Source organism: Brienomyrus brachyistius, chromosome 4 (assembly GCF_023856365.1).
Source record: "Brienomyrus brachyistius isolate T26 chromosome 4, BBRACH_0.4, whole genome shotgun sequence".
Taxonomy (NCBI): domain Eukaryota; kingdom Metazoa; phylum Chordata; class Actinopteri; order Osteoglossiformes; family Mormyridae; genus Brienomyrus; species Brienomyrus brachyistius.
Window position 1 is genome coordinate 19,527,764 of NC_064536.1, and position 20,806 is coordinate 19,548,569.

General features: G+C 42.3%; 2 protein-coding genes across 2 annotated transcripts in view; one reads left to right on the plus strand and one right to left on the minus strand.

Moving 5' to 3' along the window:
- LOC125739602 (NACHT, LRR and PYD domains-containing protein 12-like) overlaps window positions 1-20,806 on the plus strand; it is a 926,911-nt gene that overhangs the window by 561,927 nt on the left and 344,178 nt on the right. The gene's annotated exons all lie outside the window — the stretch shown is intronic.
- LOC125739624 (tripartite motif-containing protein 16-like) lies at window positions 5,607-19,436 on the minus strand. Its single transcript, XM_049009917.1, is given in 7 exon segments — window positions 5,607-8,003; window positions 8,383-8,442; window positions 9,075-9,142; window positions 9,144-9,250; window positions 9,418-9,651; window positions 10,212-10,307; window positions 15,748-19,436. Coding segments are annotated over 7 exon segments (1,671 nt in total). The 5' UTR covers window positions 16,339-19,436; the 3' UTR covers window positions 5,607-7,488.

The window sequence follows — 20,806 nt, forward strand, 5'->3', positions numbered from 1 at the left end:
CTTTTTTGTATTGTTCTTTTTTGTAATGGGCAGCAGTGTGGTTTGATTGTATTAGCTTTGTTTGCTTCTCGTTTGGTTGCTGCGTGTTTGCAAGATCAGGAGCAAGAAGCAGTAAATCATCAACATGGTATTGGCAATAAGTTCAAGATCAGGAAACTTTATTGTCATTCCACACATGTTCGCACATGCCGTGGAGCGAAAGTAAGTACTCAAGTCACGGATAAGACACAGTGCTAGTCACGCACACTTACAGTATAAAGATAAAAATGAAATATAAAGGTATTGGAATATAAAGTATGGAATATAAATTAGCAATATGTACCGTGTCCAATATATAGATGCAGACAAAGAATGGATGCAACATAAAACAGATCCCAGTAATTTACTATATAACAGTAATAACTTAGTTACCATATTATAATGTGCATTGCACATATAGGCTTATTGCACATACAGGCTTATTGCACATATAGGCTTATTGCACATATAGGCTTATTGCACATGTTAAATATCACTACGGTTGGTGGTGATAATTTAAGTACTATGTTAAGAGGAAAATTGCACATATGAGTGCATTGCTCATGTTGTATGTTATATGTCAGTATGGTCTGCTGGTGGTGGGGGGGGTTATAGTTTATTAGTCCTTTGTGTGGTGGAGAATGGGGGAGGGGGAATCTGTGTGGGGCTGGGGGGGGCAGAATTCAGCAGTCTGACAGCATCTGGAAAGAAGTTGTTATACAGTCTGGTGGTTCTACTCTTGATGCCCCTCAACCTCCTGCCTGAGGGGGGAGGAACAAAGAATTTGTGCCTGGGTGGGTGGGGTCCCTCATAATGCAGCCCTTCTCTTGCATCTGGGGGTGTAGATGTCAGTGGTGGTGGGTAAGCTGCTCCCCACCTCCCTCTGAGCTGCCTTCACCCCCTTGTGCCATCAGCAATAATGCCATCAGACTTGGGGAAATACAAACACAAATCGCAGAACACAATGGCAACGGTCCTGAGATGTCTGATGATGTGGCAGAATGAATATTCTTCCTTGACTCTGGCTTGTAGTTGCACAGCATTTAACTGTAATATGCCTCTCGTTTCGATTTTTTACTTCGTCCTTAACAGTAACTTTTTTTGGAGTACTGACTACTGCAAACATTGCATATTGTTTTACATCTTTTTGTGATTTCTTACACACTAAAATTAAAACTTTCCCACAATTAGCTAAACCTGACACCCAAGAAGTAAAACACCAGCCCAGATTTATAAGTGCACTGTCAGCTTTACACTTTTTGCAAAACAGTACACACAGTGATTTGCAAAACACTAAGCACACTTGTATACATCTGACACAGAGATATATCATGATGTCACTTCCCTGCAATTTCAAAGCAAAAGCTTTCAAATGAACACAATTGGTTAAATTGTTCACACACAGGTGCATAATTATAGACACACCGATCAGGTTTACAAGCATTATAAAATAGCAATAGGTCGCCTGTGATCAACAAGAATAAACGGTGTCAAAGGAAAAGGGAGAGTGTGGATGAGAGGAAGAATCCAGAGAGGACAAGGTGGAAGAAGAGGCTGAGGTAGAGGAAGAGGTAAAGGGAGAGGAAGACCTGGAGGAGCGGTAGGACGTGCACAATGAAGAAGACAACCAAATCTGTCTAATGTAAAATGGAGGAAGTAAAAATTAAAATGGAGAAAAGTTGATTCAACCTTTCTGTTGTGTGTCTGTGTGCCACACCAAGCATGGAGAACAGAAATAAGAGCAGAGAATTGTCTGAGGACTTGAGAACAAAAATTGTGAAAAAATATCAACAATCTCAAGGCTACAAGTCCATCTCCAGAGACCATCATGTTCCTTTGTCCACCGTGCACAACATGATCAAGAAGTTCACAACACAGGGCACTGTAGCTAATTTCCCTGCATGTGGACAGAAGAGAAAAATTGATAGAAGACTACAACAAAGGATAGTCAGAATGGTGGATAAACAGCCCCAATCAACTTCTAAACAAATTCAAGCTGTTCTGCAGACTCAAGGTGCAGCAGTGTCAGTTCGAACTATCTGTCGACATCTGAACAAAATGAAATGCTATGGCAGGAGACCCAGGAGGACCCCGCTGCTGACACAGAAACATAGAAAGGCCAGCCTGGAGTTTGCCAAAATGTACTTGAGGAAGCCAAAGTCCTTTTGGGAGAACGTCTGGTGGACAAATGAGATCAAGGTAGAGCTTTTTGGTAAAGCTCATCATTCTCCTGTTTACAGAAAACGGAATGAGGCCTATGAAGAAAAGAACACGGTACTTACAGTCAAACATGGTGGAGGCTCTAAGATGTTTTGGGGATGTTTTGCTGCCTCTGGCACTGGATGCCTTGACTGTGTTCAAGGCATCATGAAATAATGAAATAAGTAAATGATGAAGACTACCAAAGGATTTTTGGGGCGCAATGTAGGGCCCAGTGTCAGAAAGCTGGGTTTGTGTCAGAGGTCATGGTTGTTCCAGCAGGACAATAACCTCAAACATACCTCTAAAAGCACCCAGAAGACAAAGCGCTGGAGAATTCTGAAGTGGTCTGCAATGAATCTGGATCTAAATCCGACTGAACACTTATGGAGAGATCTCAGAATTGCTATTGGGAGCAGGCCCCCTTCAAAAAAGGAGTGGTCGTAAAGTCCAGTTGGGAGGTGCAACAAGCATCTTCATGGGTATAGGAAGCGATTGGTTTCATTAATTTTTTTCCAAAGGACGTGCAATCAAATGTTAAGTTGAGGGTGCCAATAAATTTGTCCAGTCCAGTTTTTGAGTTTTGTGTGAAATGATGTCAAATCTGGGTTTTTTTACTCTGTTTTTGTGTTGTTCCAATGTACATAAAGGAAATAAACATCTGTATAGCAAAACATTTTTAATTGTAACAATTGTCTAGGAGAAATGGTGTATTTTCTGGAAAAATTCCAGGGGTGCCGATAATTTCGGCCATGACTGTATTTTGTTTGGCTTACATAGGATTGAACGTCAAGAACACCAAGGAGGGAAGGGCCCCATATTCACACAGGAGCAAGAGAGAGAGATCATAAGCCTTGTTTTGGCCAATAATGCAATCAACCATATTGTCAGTGATAGCACAATGTTCAATAATGTCCAAGAAGTCTCTCTGTCAACAGTAGCCCGTATTCTAAAAAATAAACATCAAGTTCTGACGAAATAACTGTATAGAGTGTCATTTGAGAATTCAGACATGGTAAAAGTCCTGCGAAGTGAATATGTGGAGGTACGTTTTGTTCACTGACTCTGCTATTGTGCACTGCACACATAACCTGTAACTGCACGTGTATTTTTACTGTATAGCAGATCTACAGTATATTGATCTACACAATGTGATGTTTTACTGTATTTCAGAGAATTTTGCAAATGTATGTGGAGGAAGTCCAGCATGAGTTTATATACATTGATGAGGCCGGATTTAACCTGAGAACAGTGAGAAGGAGGGGAAGAAACATCACTGGACACAGGGCTATTGTCAGTGTACCAGGGCAACGTGGGCTAACATCAGCCTTTATGGTGTCGTTTCACAGAATGGGGTCCTCCACCGTCATGCCAACTTGGGTCCTTACAACACTCACCTCATTCTTACAGTTTTGGGCAGATTACACATATTATTACAGCTGCAAACCAAAGGGAACAGATCTTTTCATTCTTCTACTGAGGGCAAAAACTGGTTTCATTAACAACCACAATTTACAGTCCAATGCCTTCCACCATACCCCCCCTTCCTAAACACCTTTGAGGAGTTCTTCTCAGCTTGGCGGTGGAAGGTGTATGATCTCCGGCTGCATGTCCAGATGCCCTTCATCCAAGCTATGGAGGAAGCCTGTGACCAAGTTGATGGAGCCTCAATACAATGGTGGATTCATCACTGCAGAAGATTCTTCCCACGTTACCTTGCAAATGAAAGCATAGCCTGTGATGTTAACGAGGCCCTGTGGCCAGATCCAGAGAGATGTAGTTTAGTTTTCTCTTTTTTTCAGTTCTGAACTGGATTTATGTTCCCACTGTTAGCTTACAGTGCAATGGCACGTTCAGTGATACTGTATGATAACTGGAAAATGTTTTCTTATGAATGTTTTGTTGAAATGTTCAGTACTGACTGACTTGAATACATGAAAAGAGATAAATATTTTCATTGGTCTGCACAATTGGTCTGCAAAATTAGTGTCCATGAATATATTTTTACACTTTCTGTAAATGCTAAAAGTGTTTTAGGCTGAACAGAGGAGTGTTTAACTGATTCAAACAGAATCAGACCATATGGTGGATGTGCTTACGTTAGGATAAGAAAATTTGGCAAGAAATTGTTCCATATAGTCTTGACTAAAGTCTTCCATTTGGCAAATGATCAGAGGTGTTGTGCTACTTGGGTGCAGTGTTGTGCTAATTATATGAAGTGTTTTGGAAAACTGTCCGTTTTCAAAATTGTGCTTAAGCATTTGCAAAAAACTGTAAGCAAACAAACGTGGTACAAATGATTGAAACCAGTTTGGTTCAAATCTGAAGCATATGAGGGTACTGAGGACGGAGCCCTGAGCTGTGCTGCATGATTTTCTAAAAGTCTGTTTTGCTGAAAGAAAAAGGAAAAAGCTGAAAGAGGAAAAATGTTGTTTTTCTCCATATAGGTGATTTTCTTTAATGGACACTCCATTAATTGGCATCACGCGAATTAAAGTCATGTGGTGTAGAAAGCCAGGGAGGCTGCCGGTAAAACATGCGTGTCTCTTTACTGTATATCCTGCTGTTTATTATTTACTGGCTTTGCTGGTGCCGATTCCACCAGTCTGATGATGCCCATCTGGGTTGTGGTAACAAGCCCGTCTAACAGACTGTGGGATCCAGCTGGGCTTACATGACGAGCTGAAGCTGGAGGACATCAGGAAACGGGTCGTCCTTCCTGTCTGCTGCTCACTCTGTGACAGGGGAGGACATTTACTTTGTTTTTCTTAGGTTATGAATGAGATTATACCGGAGCAAAACAATTCATTAATATGAGTTTGTTTTCACGGTTAGTTTTAATTTAGGGGTTAAAACTTTTTTTTTGCAAACTGTTCTCCCACCTTTTGGCTCTCTGCTCCCCCACCTGCCCCTGATCCATTTGCCTCTCCTGTTATTGGACACACTCACTGTGTAGATTTGCAGTACATATGCCAGTGAGCTGCCCCAATGTGCCTGCATTCAGGGACGCTCCAGTTAAACTCTAACTTCCTGCTTAGCTTAGAGTGATCCAGGACTCTGCAGAGTAGGACATTCACTGCAGCAGCTAGAGGTATCTTTGTAACCCTGGGAAGCTGGACAAAATTATCGTGAGATTTATAGCATGACTCCTTTTATTAATTACAGTATTACCAAGCGCAGGATGGAGCTGTTCGGCTGAAGGGGATGGTGTGTGGCTGAGTGGGTTTGGATGCTGTGCCTGTGACCGGAACACGTGTTGCGTATAAACCTCCATCCATGTTTGATCAGCCCTTCACACAGTTCAGGGAGCCAATCCCAGGAAGCACAGGGCACTGGATTATGTACATTTATATAATGGCAACATGGAGAATAATAGTCAGGATAAGATCTTCGTAAACTGCTAAAACATTTATTAATTTGCTGGTTTTCCAAATTAAAACTGGATACAACACATAAAAGATTTAAAAACTTATCCCAATAAATTAATCATCATTAGCTGTTCATCTCGGTACTGTACATGGCAAAAGCACAAAGGAATCCATACTGGTTTTAATCTCTCCAAAAAAATAAATCACCATGTTGACAAGAGAATTTCTTTTGATTCATTTCATTTCATTCAATGAATTATTGTGTGCAATTTACTGAATAAACCCATTGTTATTTAAAGGAAATCGTACCTACCTACTACATACTTAAAATTTTTCATAAGACTTGACTGTCTTGAATATTATATTTCTATCAATGAATGACTGATATGCATTATGACATCAGTATAATTTATATATATATATATATATATATATATTTATATTTATTTTCATGTTCATTGTTTCCCCGTTTTCCACAATTGATTGTCATGCCACCAGTTGGCTGACCAGCAGAGGGTACCATGGAGCAGTTCCACCATGCTCCTCAGACCAGTCTAGCCAGTTTGTGGCAGTGCTCCTACAACCAATGGACCAATCACCTATGGTTAGTTACTGTAAGCCCAGTGTTTCTTGCAACCCTATTTCAGTCATTGAACCTCTACCCATGTCTGCACTTATGTGCTCCAGCCTTGTTAATTGCCTTGTTGTGTTTGTTCTGAGTCTGTCCTATAGGGTCAGTCCTCGTCTTTTCTGTTGGTCCCTGTCTGGGTTTGGGTGCCAGAACTGTGAGGGTTCCTTGGGAGAAGTCCCAGAGCCAAGAGGGGTTTCTCTCAGTCTGTCCATCTTGTTTCTTCAAAGCCTGGTTGCCCTGTTGCCTCCTGTTGTTTGTTCCAGTTAACCTCTTCATTTGCCGGTCTTCCAGTCTGTTTCTGTATTTGGAGTCACTAACCTTGTCCTACATGTGACAGACTAAATACAACCAGATTTAAAGGTATGCAATTCTGTTTCCTGGAATCTTTTTTTTTTTAAATCTCTTCTTAAAACTCATCTCTCCTCTTTGGACTTTGACACTTTGTGAGTTAATTTGATCTTAATCTTAGCCTTTTCTTTCTTTATTTATTTTATTGATGCCTTTTATTCACATTTATTGATTTGGTTTTTATTTAATTTATTTCATTTGCATTTTTAAGTGCATGAATGTTTTAATCTCTTTTACTTCTTATGCAACTATTCTCTTTTATTTATTCTTCCGTTCAGCACTTTGGTCCATAAGGTTGTTTAAAGTGCTTTACAAATAAAGGTGGATTGGATTGGAATCTGATTACTTCTTTACTCTTTATTTGTTTTGTAGCACTCAATTTAGGTGAAAATCTTTTTAACTTATTAATATGATATGCAATGTGACTGTGAATGTGACTTGAGCTCTGTGATTGAATGAATGTAGTGAATAATAATAATGATGACATTATTATTATTACTATTATTATTATTGTTATTACTATTATTATTAATAATAATAATGCCAATAATAGGGGTGGAGCAGTGGTTAGCACTGTCACCTGACACCTGTGGGACCTGGGTTCAAGTCTCTTCCAGGGTTTCATGTGTGTAGAGTTTGCAAATTCTCCCCATATCGGTATGGGGATTCCTCCAGGTACTCTGATTTCCCCCCACAGTTGCCACCCCAGGCTCTGTGTGTGTGGAGTTTGAATATTCTGCCCATGTCGGTATGGGTGTCCTCCAGGACACCCTAATGGTGTGGTTTGATGGTTCACTGGGATAAAATGAAGGTCCATTCTGTATTTCACAGAGCTGACAGCAAACATTTTACTGCCACTTACCATGTTGTCTAGTTTTAATTACTTAGTATTTTTGAGACACTTTCAACTACCTATTAACATAGTCAGCACAGTTTGGCTGTACTGCTCCAAAGCACAAACGCAGGATAGAGGGGCTCAGTGAACGTGGTCTGGACCCTGTGCAGGAGGGTCACTGTGTCAGAGACACTGTAGAAGGACAGAGTTCCTGCCCCATGATCCAGGTACACTCCTATCCTGGAGGAGGGGGGACCAGATACTGCAGTTTCCTCATTATTGTGAATGAAATAGTAACTGGAAGATCTGTAGTAAAAACGCCAGGACTTGTTATTATAACCAAGTATGCTGTTGTCACCCCTTCCTTTCCTGCTGATCCCTTTATATGTGGCGGCTATACCGACCACGATCCCGCTCCACTCAACCTCCCAGTAGCAGCGCCCAGTCAGACCCTCTGTACACAGGACTTGGAACCATGAGTCAAACCTCTCCTGGTGATCAGGATATGACTGTATCTCTGTCTTCCATGTCACCACTCTGTTCCCCTCAGATAGGTGGAGGTGTCTGTTTGCTGTGTTGGGGTCCAGAGTGAGCCGACAGAAATCTGATGGAGGAGAAGATCAGAAGGTGATGGTCTGATCTCATTCACTCCTTACATTGAACAACAGTGTGTGTGTTTTTTTGGCAGGTTTTAACACTTTGAAAAGTACATATAATGAAGTACATCCTTTTATGTTCATATGGTTCTACTCACAAAATGGATGCCTCAGAGAACAACATGATAAGCAAAGTAATATTAAACATCAGCAATCACACTGTATACAGATTGAAAGGCTCCTGACATAAACAGCTCAGGTAAATGTGAAAGGCCAGGAGGCAGCAGGAGAGAACAAAAGAAACTCCTTTAGCAGAATAAAAAAAATACAATAAAACACACTCCACCTCATACAGGGAGAGAGAAGTGTGTGTGTGAACAGACTCACATTGTAAGAATTCTGCTCTGGTCCTGGGCACTAATACTGGTAGGACGGTGTCTTTGGTAACTAGAAGAAGACAGAGAGAAACAGGGATGTGAGTAAAAAGAATTTACTTGTGGGAGATGGAGTTCACTGACTGTGTATTATCATTATGAGGGACAATAAAAGGCATTTTTAACAAACTGCAAATCATGGAAAGTTACACATAATACAGATTTTTTGGATTCTGTAATGTAGAAGAAACATGAATCATGTGATCTGGGTTTTGCAGCCTGTAGAATTTATAGCTCACAGGTTTTCATAAAGATTTAGTCTTATTAGAAACAGAAACTGACTTGGTCACACCACCGTGAGGCTGACTGTACTGCACACTCTCTCTGCATGGTGTATAATAACAAGAACAGACTGAAAAATGTTTCTATTTATCAACCTGTTGTCACGCCCAGCTCGTGCGATCCTCGTGGTTGCCACGGCGCCCTGATTATCCACGTGTGCTTCCCTGATCGTACCCAGCTGTGTCTAGTTATTTTGCTCCATCTTGTGTATTTCAGTCCGCGTCTTGCCCTGGTTCCTTGTCTGTCATTGATGTTAGTTATCGTCTTATGTCTCTAGTCCTTAGTCTTCTGAATAAACCCCTGGTTTCCCGACTTTGAACTTCCTGCCTGATCCCTGCCTGCCTGTCTGTTTGTGTGCCTTACCCGCATTCAGCGAAAACGTGACACCTTTATGATGGATCTCTGCCATTTTCTTTTCGCAAACATTCTCCCTTCAGCTCAGAAACCACCTTCCTCATGTTCTCAAAAGAGCAGCGTGGACTGACGGAGATTCTGGGTCCAAATCCAGCTTCAGGGGTGACAGGAAGACCCTGGTACCTCTACAGACACACAGTCTGATTAAACGGCTTCATCAAAACAAATGTGAATGTCAATCTAACAGGACCATCAACATCTGACCAATGACAGACTAGCTGAAATACAAATGAGAACATGCATCCATTTTAATGCTCTGGTTTTCTTATTGCCAAAGTAGCTGTTCTGTTACCTGGAGGAAATGGATGTGATCCTCTGTGTGTGAAAGCTGCTCCAGCTCAGAGTGTCTCCTCTTCAGTTCATCAATCTCTTTCTCCAGTCTCTCCATGTGTCCTTCAGCCTGATCCACTGCAGCCTTCTCCTGATCTCTGATCAGCTCTGTCACATCAGAACGTCTTTTCTTAATGGAGCGTATCATCTCAGTGAAGATATTCTCGCTGTCCTTCACTGCTGACTGTGCTGATCTCTGTTGGTGACACAGGGAGCAGAGGACGGTAAATTACAATTGGCCCCTTTTGAGACTCCAGAGAGCCTCATTGTACAATAGTGATGTGAGCCAACAGGAGGTATAAAAACAGCACAGGGCTGGGGTTTGGAGCGTCACCATGCTGGATGCCTCAGGTACTGAAACCCAGCCAGCACTGATTGGAAATGATCCCTCATTAAGCTCATACACTATCAGCTGCAGGGATTTGGCAGAGACTGGTGGCTGTATGGGGCAGGTTGGTTGTCACCATTGGGTCTTAGTTTAAGAGGCGGCTTAATTCTTGTTTATTTGCATTACACTGGGTTGTGAAAAGCAGTGTTTTCTGAAACGGCTGTACATGGTATTTTTCTAAATAAATAAGCTATAACTGCTGTAAGGCCAGGTTAGTTAAACTCATCAAACCTCTGACCCAGAGTAACTCACAGTGACCTTAGTAAGATTTATCCATACAAATCTGTAAATCTGTAATCTGTTGAATATGAGAGAAAAAGTCTTGATTCAAGATTCAGCTGTTATCTTCTCCTCAGGTTCATACTCACTGTGATTGAGCCCACAGCCTGTCTCAGCTCCTGCAGCTCCTTCTCTCTCATCTGAATTCCCTGCTGAAAGTTTCTCCCTGTTTCCCCTATTTGTTTCTGTATAGAGCAAAAGAAAGACAAAACAAGTTTGTTTCATTAGCTGAGATCATATTCTTTAATCATCCACTCCAGGATGGACCCCAGGCTTGTGCTCCATGCTGCCTGGGAAAGGATCCAGGTGCTCCCAATGACTCTGACCCAGATAAGTGGTTAGGAGACGGATGGCTTAATGAATGAATGGATGGATGGATATTCTTAACTGATTTATTAACTGTAGGTAGGATAAACTGAGAGTTCTCATTGTCAGCCTGAAGATAACTTAATGTATACAGTATCCTCTACTTTATGGACATTCATTTTCTTATCACTTTGCTTTTACAAAAGACCTACATTAGCATCTGCTTTGGCCAGACGAAAGAAAAGCAAAGACAATTTTTGCTTTTATGACCGAGGGAGAAAAACAAAATACCATTTAACAGTTGCTTTTTATCAAGTCAATTATAGATATAGTCATGCACAGCATAAAGACATTAGTCAACAACGAACCGCTTATGTGACAGTGGTTCCATGAGATTATAACAAAACTTTTTGTTCGTAGCCATCGTAATGTCATAGTGCAATGCATTACTCATGTTTGTGGGGATGCTGCGCTGCCACTCTAATAAAATTATAGCACACACAATTATGTACAGTACATATCACTTAATAATGATAAGAAACTACTATGTTACTGCTTTATGTATTTAATATAGTGTAGTTCTTATCATTATTTAGGCTATACCATATAGTATAGGTGTGTAGAAGGCTATGTCATCTAGGTGTGTGTTAGTATACAATATGATGTTCTCACAATGGCTGTGCATCATATCATTCCTGCTTTTACCATATGTTTGTTTTGTGTTAGGTTTAATGTGTTATTTGGTATGTTGTTTTTTGGGTCTGGGTATTCCCAAAAATGTTTCCCATGTAAATTAATTGGGTAGCACTTTATAATAATGTTCAGTTATATCACACACTTTGTCTATAACAAACACCATGTTTGAACATTAGGGTGTTCATAAGTGCACTTGGCACCAGAGCACCCAAGGCCGAGGTTCGATGACTGATTTTCTAATTGCATTGCCGGATCTGCATCCATATGTTTTGGACACTCAGGTGAAGAGCGGAGCTGAGTTGTTAACTGATCACCACCTGGTGGTGAGTTGGATCTGATGGCGGAGGAAGATGCAGGATAGACCTAGTAGACCCAAACACATAGTGAAGGTGTGCTGGGAGCATCTGGCAGAGGCCCCTATTTGGGAGATCTTCAACTTGCACCTCCAGCAGAATGTCTCTCCTGAGGGAGTCAGGGGACATGAAGCCTGAATGGACTATGTTCAGGGACTCCATTGCTGAGGTGGTGGTGGGGAGCTGTGACTGTAAGGTTGTTGCTGCTAGTTGCGGCAGCACCCCCTGAACCCGGTGGCGGACACCAGTGGTAAAGGGAGCTGTCAGGCTGAAGGAGGAGGCCTTCAGGGCTTGGTTAGCTTCTGGGACTCCAGAAGTAGTGGGCAGGTACCGGCAGGCCAAGCAGGTAGCAGCTTCGGCGGTTGCTGAGGTAACAACTTGGGTGCGGGAGGAGTTCGGTGAGGCCATGGAGGAGGGTTTTTGACCGGGAAACCATCAGGTGACTCAGGAGGGGGAGCAGGGTTTCAGCAATGCTATTTATAACAGCTTGTATACATGTATAGGTCATTTAAATCAGTCAAAGAACATCATTAAATGGTGTGTAAAATATTTACATGTGATGAATTGTTTACATTTCAGATTAGGGGCATGCAAAAAAGACTGTAAATGACTGCTGTGCTTCTAAGTGACAGCTGCCTCTGCAGGCTGCCGTCTTCTCTGACACACATGAAATTATTAGCTCCCCTGTTCACCTCTATGCTAGGAGCTTCATCATTTGTTCATGATTAACCAATATGTATAGATTCCATAGTCTGAAACAGACCAATTGGCAACAGTTGTTATCTATAATGCATTATAGATACATTCATGACGCATTATAAAGGATGGTGTAAGAATAAAACATTACAGCATCTTATATTGACATTCATAAGGCATTACAGTGTTGATTATAATACTTCCTAAGAATTAAGGATTCTTTGCACTGTATTTTGAAGGTATCGATAGTGTATTACAGACAAGACCTTCATAAAGCATTCATAATGAACAATAAACATGGCAATGTGTTATGAATGTGTTTATGGTTTATTATAGATAAGATATTGATAGAAAGTGATGGCTAAATTATTATTCCTTAATTAATACAAAATGATTAAAGATTTGTAGATGACTTGTGCATCATTAGCTACAGGCTTCTAAATGTCTTATTAAGGTAAATGATTAGTTAATGTTTCACTAAAGGTGTGTTTCATGTGGTGTAACTGAACATTATTATAATGTGTTACTATTAATGGAAATTGCTTTTTTGTTTTACACCATTTTGGCTTAACAATGGTTTCATTGGAATGCTTTATGTTTGTAAAGCGGGGGATACCTGTGTGAAAGATATGCTTAGTTGCCACTTTATTAGGTACACCCTAGTAATACCAGATAGGACCCACGTTTCCTTCAGAATCACTTCAAACATTGTTCAGAGAAGTCGTTCTGCACACTGCTGTTGTACTGAGCTGCGCTTTTTGTACTTGTGATCTTCCTGATAGTTTTAACAAGTCTGGCCATTCTGCCCTGAACTGTATGTTATCACCCAGAGATCTGCCACGGTCTGGGTGTTTATGTTTATTGCACTATCCTCAGTAAACTCTACACACTGTAGTGTGTGAAAATCCCAGGATGGTGGCTGTTTCTGAGATGCTGGAACCACCATGTTTGGCACCAACAATCAGACCATATTTAAAACCTCTGAGCTCACACATCTCAGCCATTCAGATGCTCCTTCAAACAGTTAGTGAACCTCTTGACCCTGTTGTTTGCTGTATGTGTCCAGCTGCAGCCACATGACTCGCTGTTTGAAAGAGTTTTCAGCAGGGATTCCATCAACACATTTTGCACCTTATAATAACATCTTGACACAATTCTGCCCCATTGAGAAAACAGCTACTGATAATAGTGAAGGTGCTAATACAAAAATTTTCACTAATGAGCGCAAATGGAAGTCCACAAGTTTAGAAGTGTTGAAGTTGGCATGGTCTGACAGTCTGCAAAAATACAAACAAGCCCTATATACAGTAGGGCACGATCAGCCTATTATTCTAAACTGATTGATCAAAATAAAAATAATCCTCGTTACCTTTTTAGAACAATAGCTCATCTAATAAATAAGGCTCACTTATAAATCCTATAAATTGATCAGAAATCAAACATGTTCAGATAGCTCACAAATAGTGGTGATGCAAACACAACGTGTACATACCCTTAATGTTTTTGAATTAACCAATGAACAGTAGTTAAAAACAATAATAACTAAAACCAAACCAACCACTTGTCCACTGGACCCTATCCCCACTCATCTTCTCAAAGAATCCCTAGATTTTCTGGCAAGACCTATAACAGCCATAATTAATGCATCCCTCTCCTCGGGTGATGTGCCGGACCAATTTAAAGTAGCTGTAATTAGACCACTACTGAAAAAAATCAGGTCTGGACCCAGAGGAGATTATAGACCCGTCTCTAACGTACCATTTTTGTCCAAAGTTCTGGAGAAGATTGTGGCTGCTCAACTTCAGTCATACTTGAAGACGCACAACATACTGGACAGATTTATGTCCAGTATGTGACATCTATGTCACCAGTGAAATATGGAGTACCACAGGGGTCAGGTCTCGGTCCTTTATTGTTCTCTCTATATATGCTGCCTTTAGGTGACATAATGAGAAAACATTATGGTAACTATCATTCCTATGCAGATGCCACACAAATATACATGTCAGTTACGCCTAATGACACTGCACCTATTGTCACTTTAGCTAATTGTTTTACTGAACTAAAAACTTGGATGGCCAAAAACTTTTTATCATTAAATGCCCAGAAAACCGAGGTTCTGTTGTTTGGAGGCAGGTCCACGGATAAGAATGCCATTATTTCCACACTCCATTCCAAGGGGTTGAACTTCTCCCTCAACAGCACAGCACGCAACCTGGGCGTCATCTTAGATACAAGCCTCTCATTCAAATCTCATGTGGACTCAGTATTGAAAGTCTGCTTCCTGCAGCTGCGTAACATTGCCAAACTACGAGGATTTCTCTCTATGCAAGACACTGAGAAACTGATAAATGCCTTTGTATACAGTAGATTAGACTACTGTAATGCTCTGTTATCCAGGAGCCCACACCACACATTGCAGCGTATTCAAAATGCAGCAGCCCGAATTGTCACTAGGAGAAAGGAGTTTGAACACATAACGCCTGCTTTTAGCTCCCTGCACTGGCTTCCTGTGAGGTTCAGGATTGACTTCCAAGTTCTCCTACTCACATATAAAGCACTTAAAGGTCTATCACCTAGCTACCTAACAGAGTTACTCCAAGTTTACAGCCCGCACCGTCCACTCAAGTCGCAGAATTTAGGTTTCCTTGTAGTCCCACATATAACTAAAGCGACTGTTGGTGGTAAAGCATTCTGCTACAGGGCTCCTATACTGTGGAATGGCTTACCAGCCTATGTTCGGGATGCTGAATCGGTCTCAGTCTTTAAATCTCGACTGAAGACCTATTACTTCAGTTTAGCTTACCCACAGGTTAACACTTAACACCGTAATTATGGCTGCTGATGCTGCTGTACGTGCCATTTTTACTTACCGTGCTTGTCCATTAATGTATCCGTGCACTCTTTGACACCTGTACTCTCTGCCTTCCTTCCCACATGTCTGGAGGGTGCCCGAGGGGGCACCTTCTGAGCTGCCATCAGGGTCTACAGAAGGGTGTCATCACAGAAGTGACCTGCGATCTATGACGATGTCGGTGCAGCTTCCATCCTGCCACCCGACACATGCCTATGTGGAGGACTGTCTCACTGCTGGACTTTAACTAGGACCGGATCACAGTTTACACCTTGCTCTTAGCAAACAATCCGGCTACTTCTCTACCTTCATCCAGTAATGTTAGCATGCCCAGGGGGGTTGGGCTGCCAGTTGACCTTGGACCCCCAGAAGTTTTTTTTCTCCCCACTTGGGAGTTTTTGGTTCCTCTCCTCCGCTGTCATCTGGCTTTCTTTCATTTTTCCATTTTCACTGTTTCTGTGTTCTGTGGTTATCATTGTTAAGGATGTTCCACAACACAATCCTGTAAAGCGCATTGGGGCAACTTTGTTGTGAAAAGCGCTATATAAAAATGAATTGAAATAATGCATTTTTTGTGTATTTTCCATTCACTTTTGCTTTACCTGTCCAGGCTTGATGGACTGTGTACTCAAACCAAAAATACTCACAAATAACACAGAAAAAAAATTATTTGCAACGTTACCTAAAAAACTCATATTTACTATAAAGGAGTCTCCTTACCTGTTTCTCTGCCCGTCCTGCAGCAGCTGAGACTGTATAATGGCCTCTGTGTTCATCCATCATACAGAGATAACAGATACACTGCTGGTCGGTACGGCAGTAGACCTCCAGGGGTTTGTCATGGTGGGAACAGACTTTGTCCTGCAGACGTTCAGTGGCATCAGTCAGCTTGTGCTTCTTAAAAGCTGGAGACTCATAGTGAGGCTGGAGGTGAGTTTCACAGTAAGAGGCCAAACACACCAGGCAGGACTTGACAGCTTTGTGTTTTCTCCCAGTACAGAAATCACACTCCACATCTCCAGGTCCAGCATAATGGTCAGTGGGAGTAGGTGTTTGTAGTCCAGTCTTCTTCAGTTTCTCCACCACTTCAGCCAGCATGGTGTTTCTGCCCAGAACAGGCCTGGGTGTGAAGGTCTGTCTGCACTGGGGGCAGCTGTAAACTCCAGCATGATCCTCCTGATCCCAGCAGCTCTTTATGCAGCTCATACAGTAATTGTGTCCACAAGGAATAGTCACTGGATCCTTCAGTAAATCCAGACAGATTGCACAGCTAAACTGGTTTGGATCCAGTGCTGAGCTGGCGTGTGCCATTTTACCACGAACACTGATATGATTTAGTTTCGTTTTCTCTCACAGTCGTCTGTGTGTGACAGTGGGAGGAACTTCCTGCTTCTCAGGCTGCAGCAGGTGTGGTTTTGGACTGAGGCCAGACTGAGAAGAGCAGACTGGGCAAACAGTGGAGTTGGAGTTCATGAAGTAAATACAATATTGTGGGAAATTATATAGGTAACAAACGCAATGCTTGTTTACAAGGGTGGACTAACTCCTCTGGGGGACCTAAGCTGACAAGAATAGGGGACCTCCTAAGTGGGCCATTGGACACAATGGAACAACAATGATATTGCAATCAAAAGATGGGGTGCCAGCAGTAAAACATACCTGTCAGAGTGTTAGTCTTGTTAGTCTAATGTTAGTCTTGTATCTTTGTGCCATTTTCCTCTTGTTAGGCTACTTTGTACCAGTTTCCTTGGCAGTGAACAATCGGTGGACTCCAGTGGTAAAAGAAAGCTGGGTAGCGCAAAGTCTCAAAGTACTTTGTCTATCCTGAAAACTCGCTAAAAATGTAAATAACATGCATGTTACTGTCATTCACATAATCAGATTATGTTATATTGTTAAATGTAACTTCTGGAAATTCAGTCTTCATGGGGTCCTAGTTTTCAAGGCTCCCTACTCTTCCCTTATGGTAAGTCTGCTCCCGCTTGTTTAGCTTTTATGAGTATAGCTGTTATGGACATTTTTTTTTCCCCAAACAAGCTACAATCCTACATTTTCATGTTGCAGATAGAGATTATGTAAATGGCAGACAGGGAGGAGAGACCGGTTATACTGAGAATGTATGTCTGTGTACATCTGTTCCTGGAAGCAGATGACTCCTTCAAGGGCTGGAGTCACTCATCTCATGGGTGAGGATTAGTTTTAAACCAGCTAAGTCCTGGTTCCCGGCCCTGAAAAAGGGAGGAATAGCCGATCGGTTCCCCTTTACCCTGGGATAGACCCTGATTCCAGTGGTGACAGAAAAACAAGTCAAGAGCTTGGGCAAGATTGTTGACAGTTTCCTAAAGGGCACCGCTGCTTTTCAACTACCTGATTGACAAAGCGGAACTTCCCAGAAAATTCACAGCCTGCATATACCAACATGGATAAGGCTTCTTTGGCGCCTTTTGGTCTACAAGGTGCCAAAGGCAAGTTTCAGTTTCTCTGTAGGTAATTCAGGCAACCTCAGAGCATGTGGCAGCTGTATCCCGTAAAGGCATTCCACCAAGCTACAGCTCTCCATCAGGCAGCCTCAGAGCATGTGGCAGCTGTATCCTGTAAAGGCATTCCACCAAGCTACAGCTCCCCATCAGGCAACCTCAGGGCATGTGGCAGCTGTATCCTGTAAAGGCATTGCACCAAGCTACAGCTCCCCATCAGTCAACCTCAGGGCATGTGGCAGCTGTATCCCGTAAAGGCATTGCACCAAGCTACAGCTCCCCATCAGTCAACCTCAGGGCATGTGGCAGCTGTATCCCGTAAAGGCATTGCACCAAGCTACAGCTCCCCATCAGGCAACCTCAGAGCATGTGGCAGCTGTATCCTGTAAGGGCATTCACACTAAAACATGGCGTACAGATAAAACTAGGAATGTGCGTACGCAAGAACATATCCATATGCAAAAAACTGTGCGTCAGCACATTCCTTTTATGAATCCCAATGAGCGTGAAATTTTACATACGTGAATGAGCTCACAGCCACCCCCCGACCATAATTATGTATACAATTGTAATAATTATTATAATATAATAATAAGGTGCCTGCCACCGGTCACAACAGAATTACCGACAAGAAGAAGCGCTTCCCCAGACCGAGGATCAACGCCTCGGTCTGCTTCAGGAGGACCCCGTGGCACTGAATCTGGCCAGCTGGAGAGGAACCCTTTTGCAGAGGATGTCTCCGTCCAGGAACGTGCACCTCGTAGGCAAGGTACTCCATAACCTCAGGCAACTGTTGGAAAGGGTGATGGAGAGAAGGCTCCTGCCGCTGTCTCTCAGCGGAGAGCAGCGATAAGATATAACCCTACCTCTGCAGACAGTCACAAGCTGGAGGAAAAAGAAGAGGCGGAGTGAGCAACAACAGAACGAAGACCCGGCAATTTTCCTCCGGTCCATCTTTCTCGCCGTTTCTCTCCCCGCTGGAAATTGGGAGGTACCTCTTTCAATCAGAAACCCGGCAGGGTTTACCCAGGACATCACCGCCGCCATGTCCCGCATGCAGGTACTCCAAACCCGTTTCACCGGTACCGAGTGGCCGCCACTTGCGGCTTACTACTACCGGGAAGTCCGCGTGGCTAACCAAGGAGCCGGGGTGATGTGAGACACTATCTTAAAGGATCTTAAAAGGACAATGCCCGCTTTTATGCCGCCAACCCTGGCGGCTATAATTGATCTGCCTGTCCTGCCCATGCCTGATCTGCCTGTCCTGCCCGTGCCTGATCTGCCTGTCCTGCCCGTGCCTGATCTGCCAGTCCTGCCCGTGCCTGATCTGCCTGTCCTGCCCGTGCCTGATCTGCCTGTCCTGGCGGCTGCTGCGCCACCCCGCAAAGCTCAGGCCAACACGGCGCCCCCTGCTGGCCCAGAGTCAGCGGTTCCTGCTGCGCCCCCTGCTGGCCCAGAGTCGCCGATTCCTGCATTAATGAGATGCATGTTCAAAATCATGTGCCGTACATTTGTAAACAACATACAATTAATGTCACTGTATTGTCGCTGTATTGAATGAAGTCAGTGTCATGATTGTGAGTTTAAAAAGGGAAACCACAGTAGCAATGACTTACCACTGGGTGCCGTCCGTGTACAAAACCGAGCAGAAATGTGCGTACGCCATGTATGGAGCTGCCGTGAGAATGTGCGTAGTGGTAAGTTTAATTTTTATACATCTCAACGTGTGCGTGGAAACGGACATACGCAACATTTTTGTGCGTACGCACCGTTTATACATGAGGCCCCAGGTGACTTGTTGGAGGGCATAGACTGAAGGGCTGCTAAAACCTCACCTAAAGAGATGGGATCATTGATGCTTTCTCTGTCTTCATCTGACACATTAGGTAATGTAAGTATTTTATCAAGAAAATATTCTATTTTGGACTGTGAAACTACACTGTGATTTACAAAGGCATTCATAATAATCCCCCCCCCCCCACCCACCTGCCCCTGATCCCCTAATTTGCCTCTCCGGTTATCAGACAATAGGATTGCTATTGAACTACCCCAGTGTCTCAAAATAAAAGCCACGAGACATATAATGCATTTCCTCTAAAGCGCTTTAAGTAGTAGTAGGCCAAAACTATACGCTTCACACTATTATACCAATACATTTTATTAATGTGTTGGTTTTACAAATACAATACATAAATGACTTTAAGACTTCAGAATTATCCCCACAAAAATAATAATTTAGTTGTTCATATAGGTACCGTACATGGCAAAAGCATGAATAAATTTATACTGGTTTTAATCGCACCAAAAAAATAAATCATCATGTAAAAAAAAACATTCTTTCACAGAACAATTGCATTTGATACAAGGAATTATTCTGAGCAATTTGCTGAATAAACCCATCGTTATTATTTAACGTAACTCGTATATAACAAATCTTAAAATTTTACATAAAATTTGGCTGTCTAAAATATTTTATTTCCACTTACGAATAACTGATATGGATAATATAAGGCACCAGTATTATTTTTGTATATTTACTTTCATGTTTATTATTTCCTCATTTTCCACAAAAGATCGTTATGCCACCAGCCAGCTGAGGGCGCCATTGAGCGGTTCCACCATGCTCCTCCAACTGTTTTAACGAATTTCTGGCAACACACCTGCAATCAATGGACCAATCACCTCTTTGTAGTTAAGTCCAGTGTTTCTTGCAGCCCTGGTTCAGTCACTGGTTCTGTACCCATGTGGTTAGTTTGTGCTCCAGCCCTGTTAATCACCTTGTTGTGTTTTTTCTGAGTTTGTCCCATTGGATCAGTCCTCACAGCTGTGGTCCCAGAGTTTGAGTACCGGGACTGTGAAGGTTTCTCGGGAGGAGACCTGGATCTGAGAGGGGTTTGGCTCCAGTAAATTCACCTTTGGCACTTTCACACCATAGGAACATTTTTCCAGAACCAGAACCTTTTTCCAGTACAGGAAACTTTTGTTCTGTTCACACTACAGGAACCGACTGCAATTCCATGGAGGTAGTGCTGGAACCCTTTTCTTTTTTAGGACCTATTCCAGGTTAGGTACTTTTTCTACCAAAATGAACTACTCGGGAGGCGCTTACATTGATAGCTTGCTGTGGTTGACCACAAGCACCGCCTCTAACTCGGAAGTTACGTGGAAGTGCGGAGAAAAGAGATACAACTAGCTGAGCAAAAATTGGGCAATTGGTATTATTTTTTTAATTCAGCTACTTTAACATATATATATTTTTTTGCTTGAGTCTCCATATTTCTGCATCATAAAATTTGATCGAT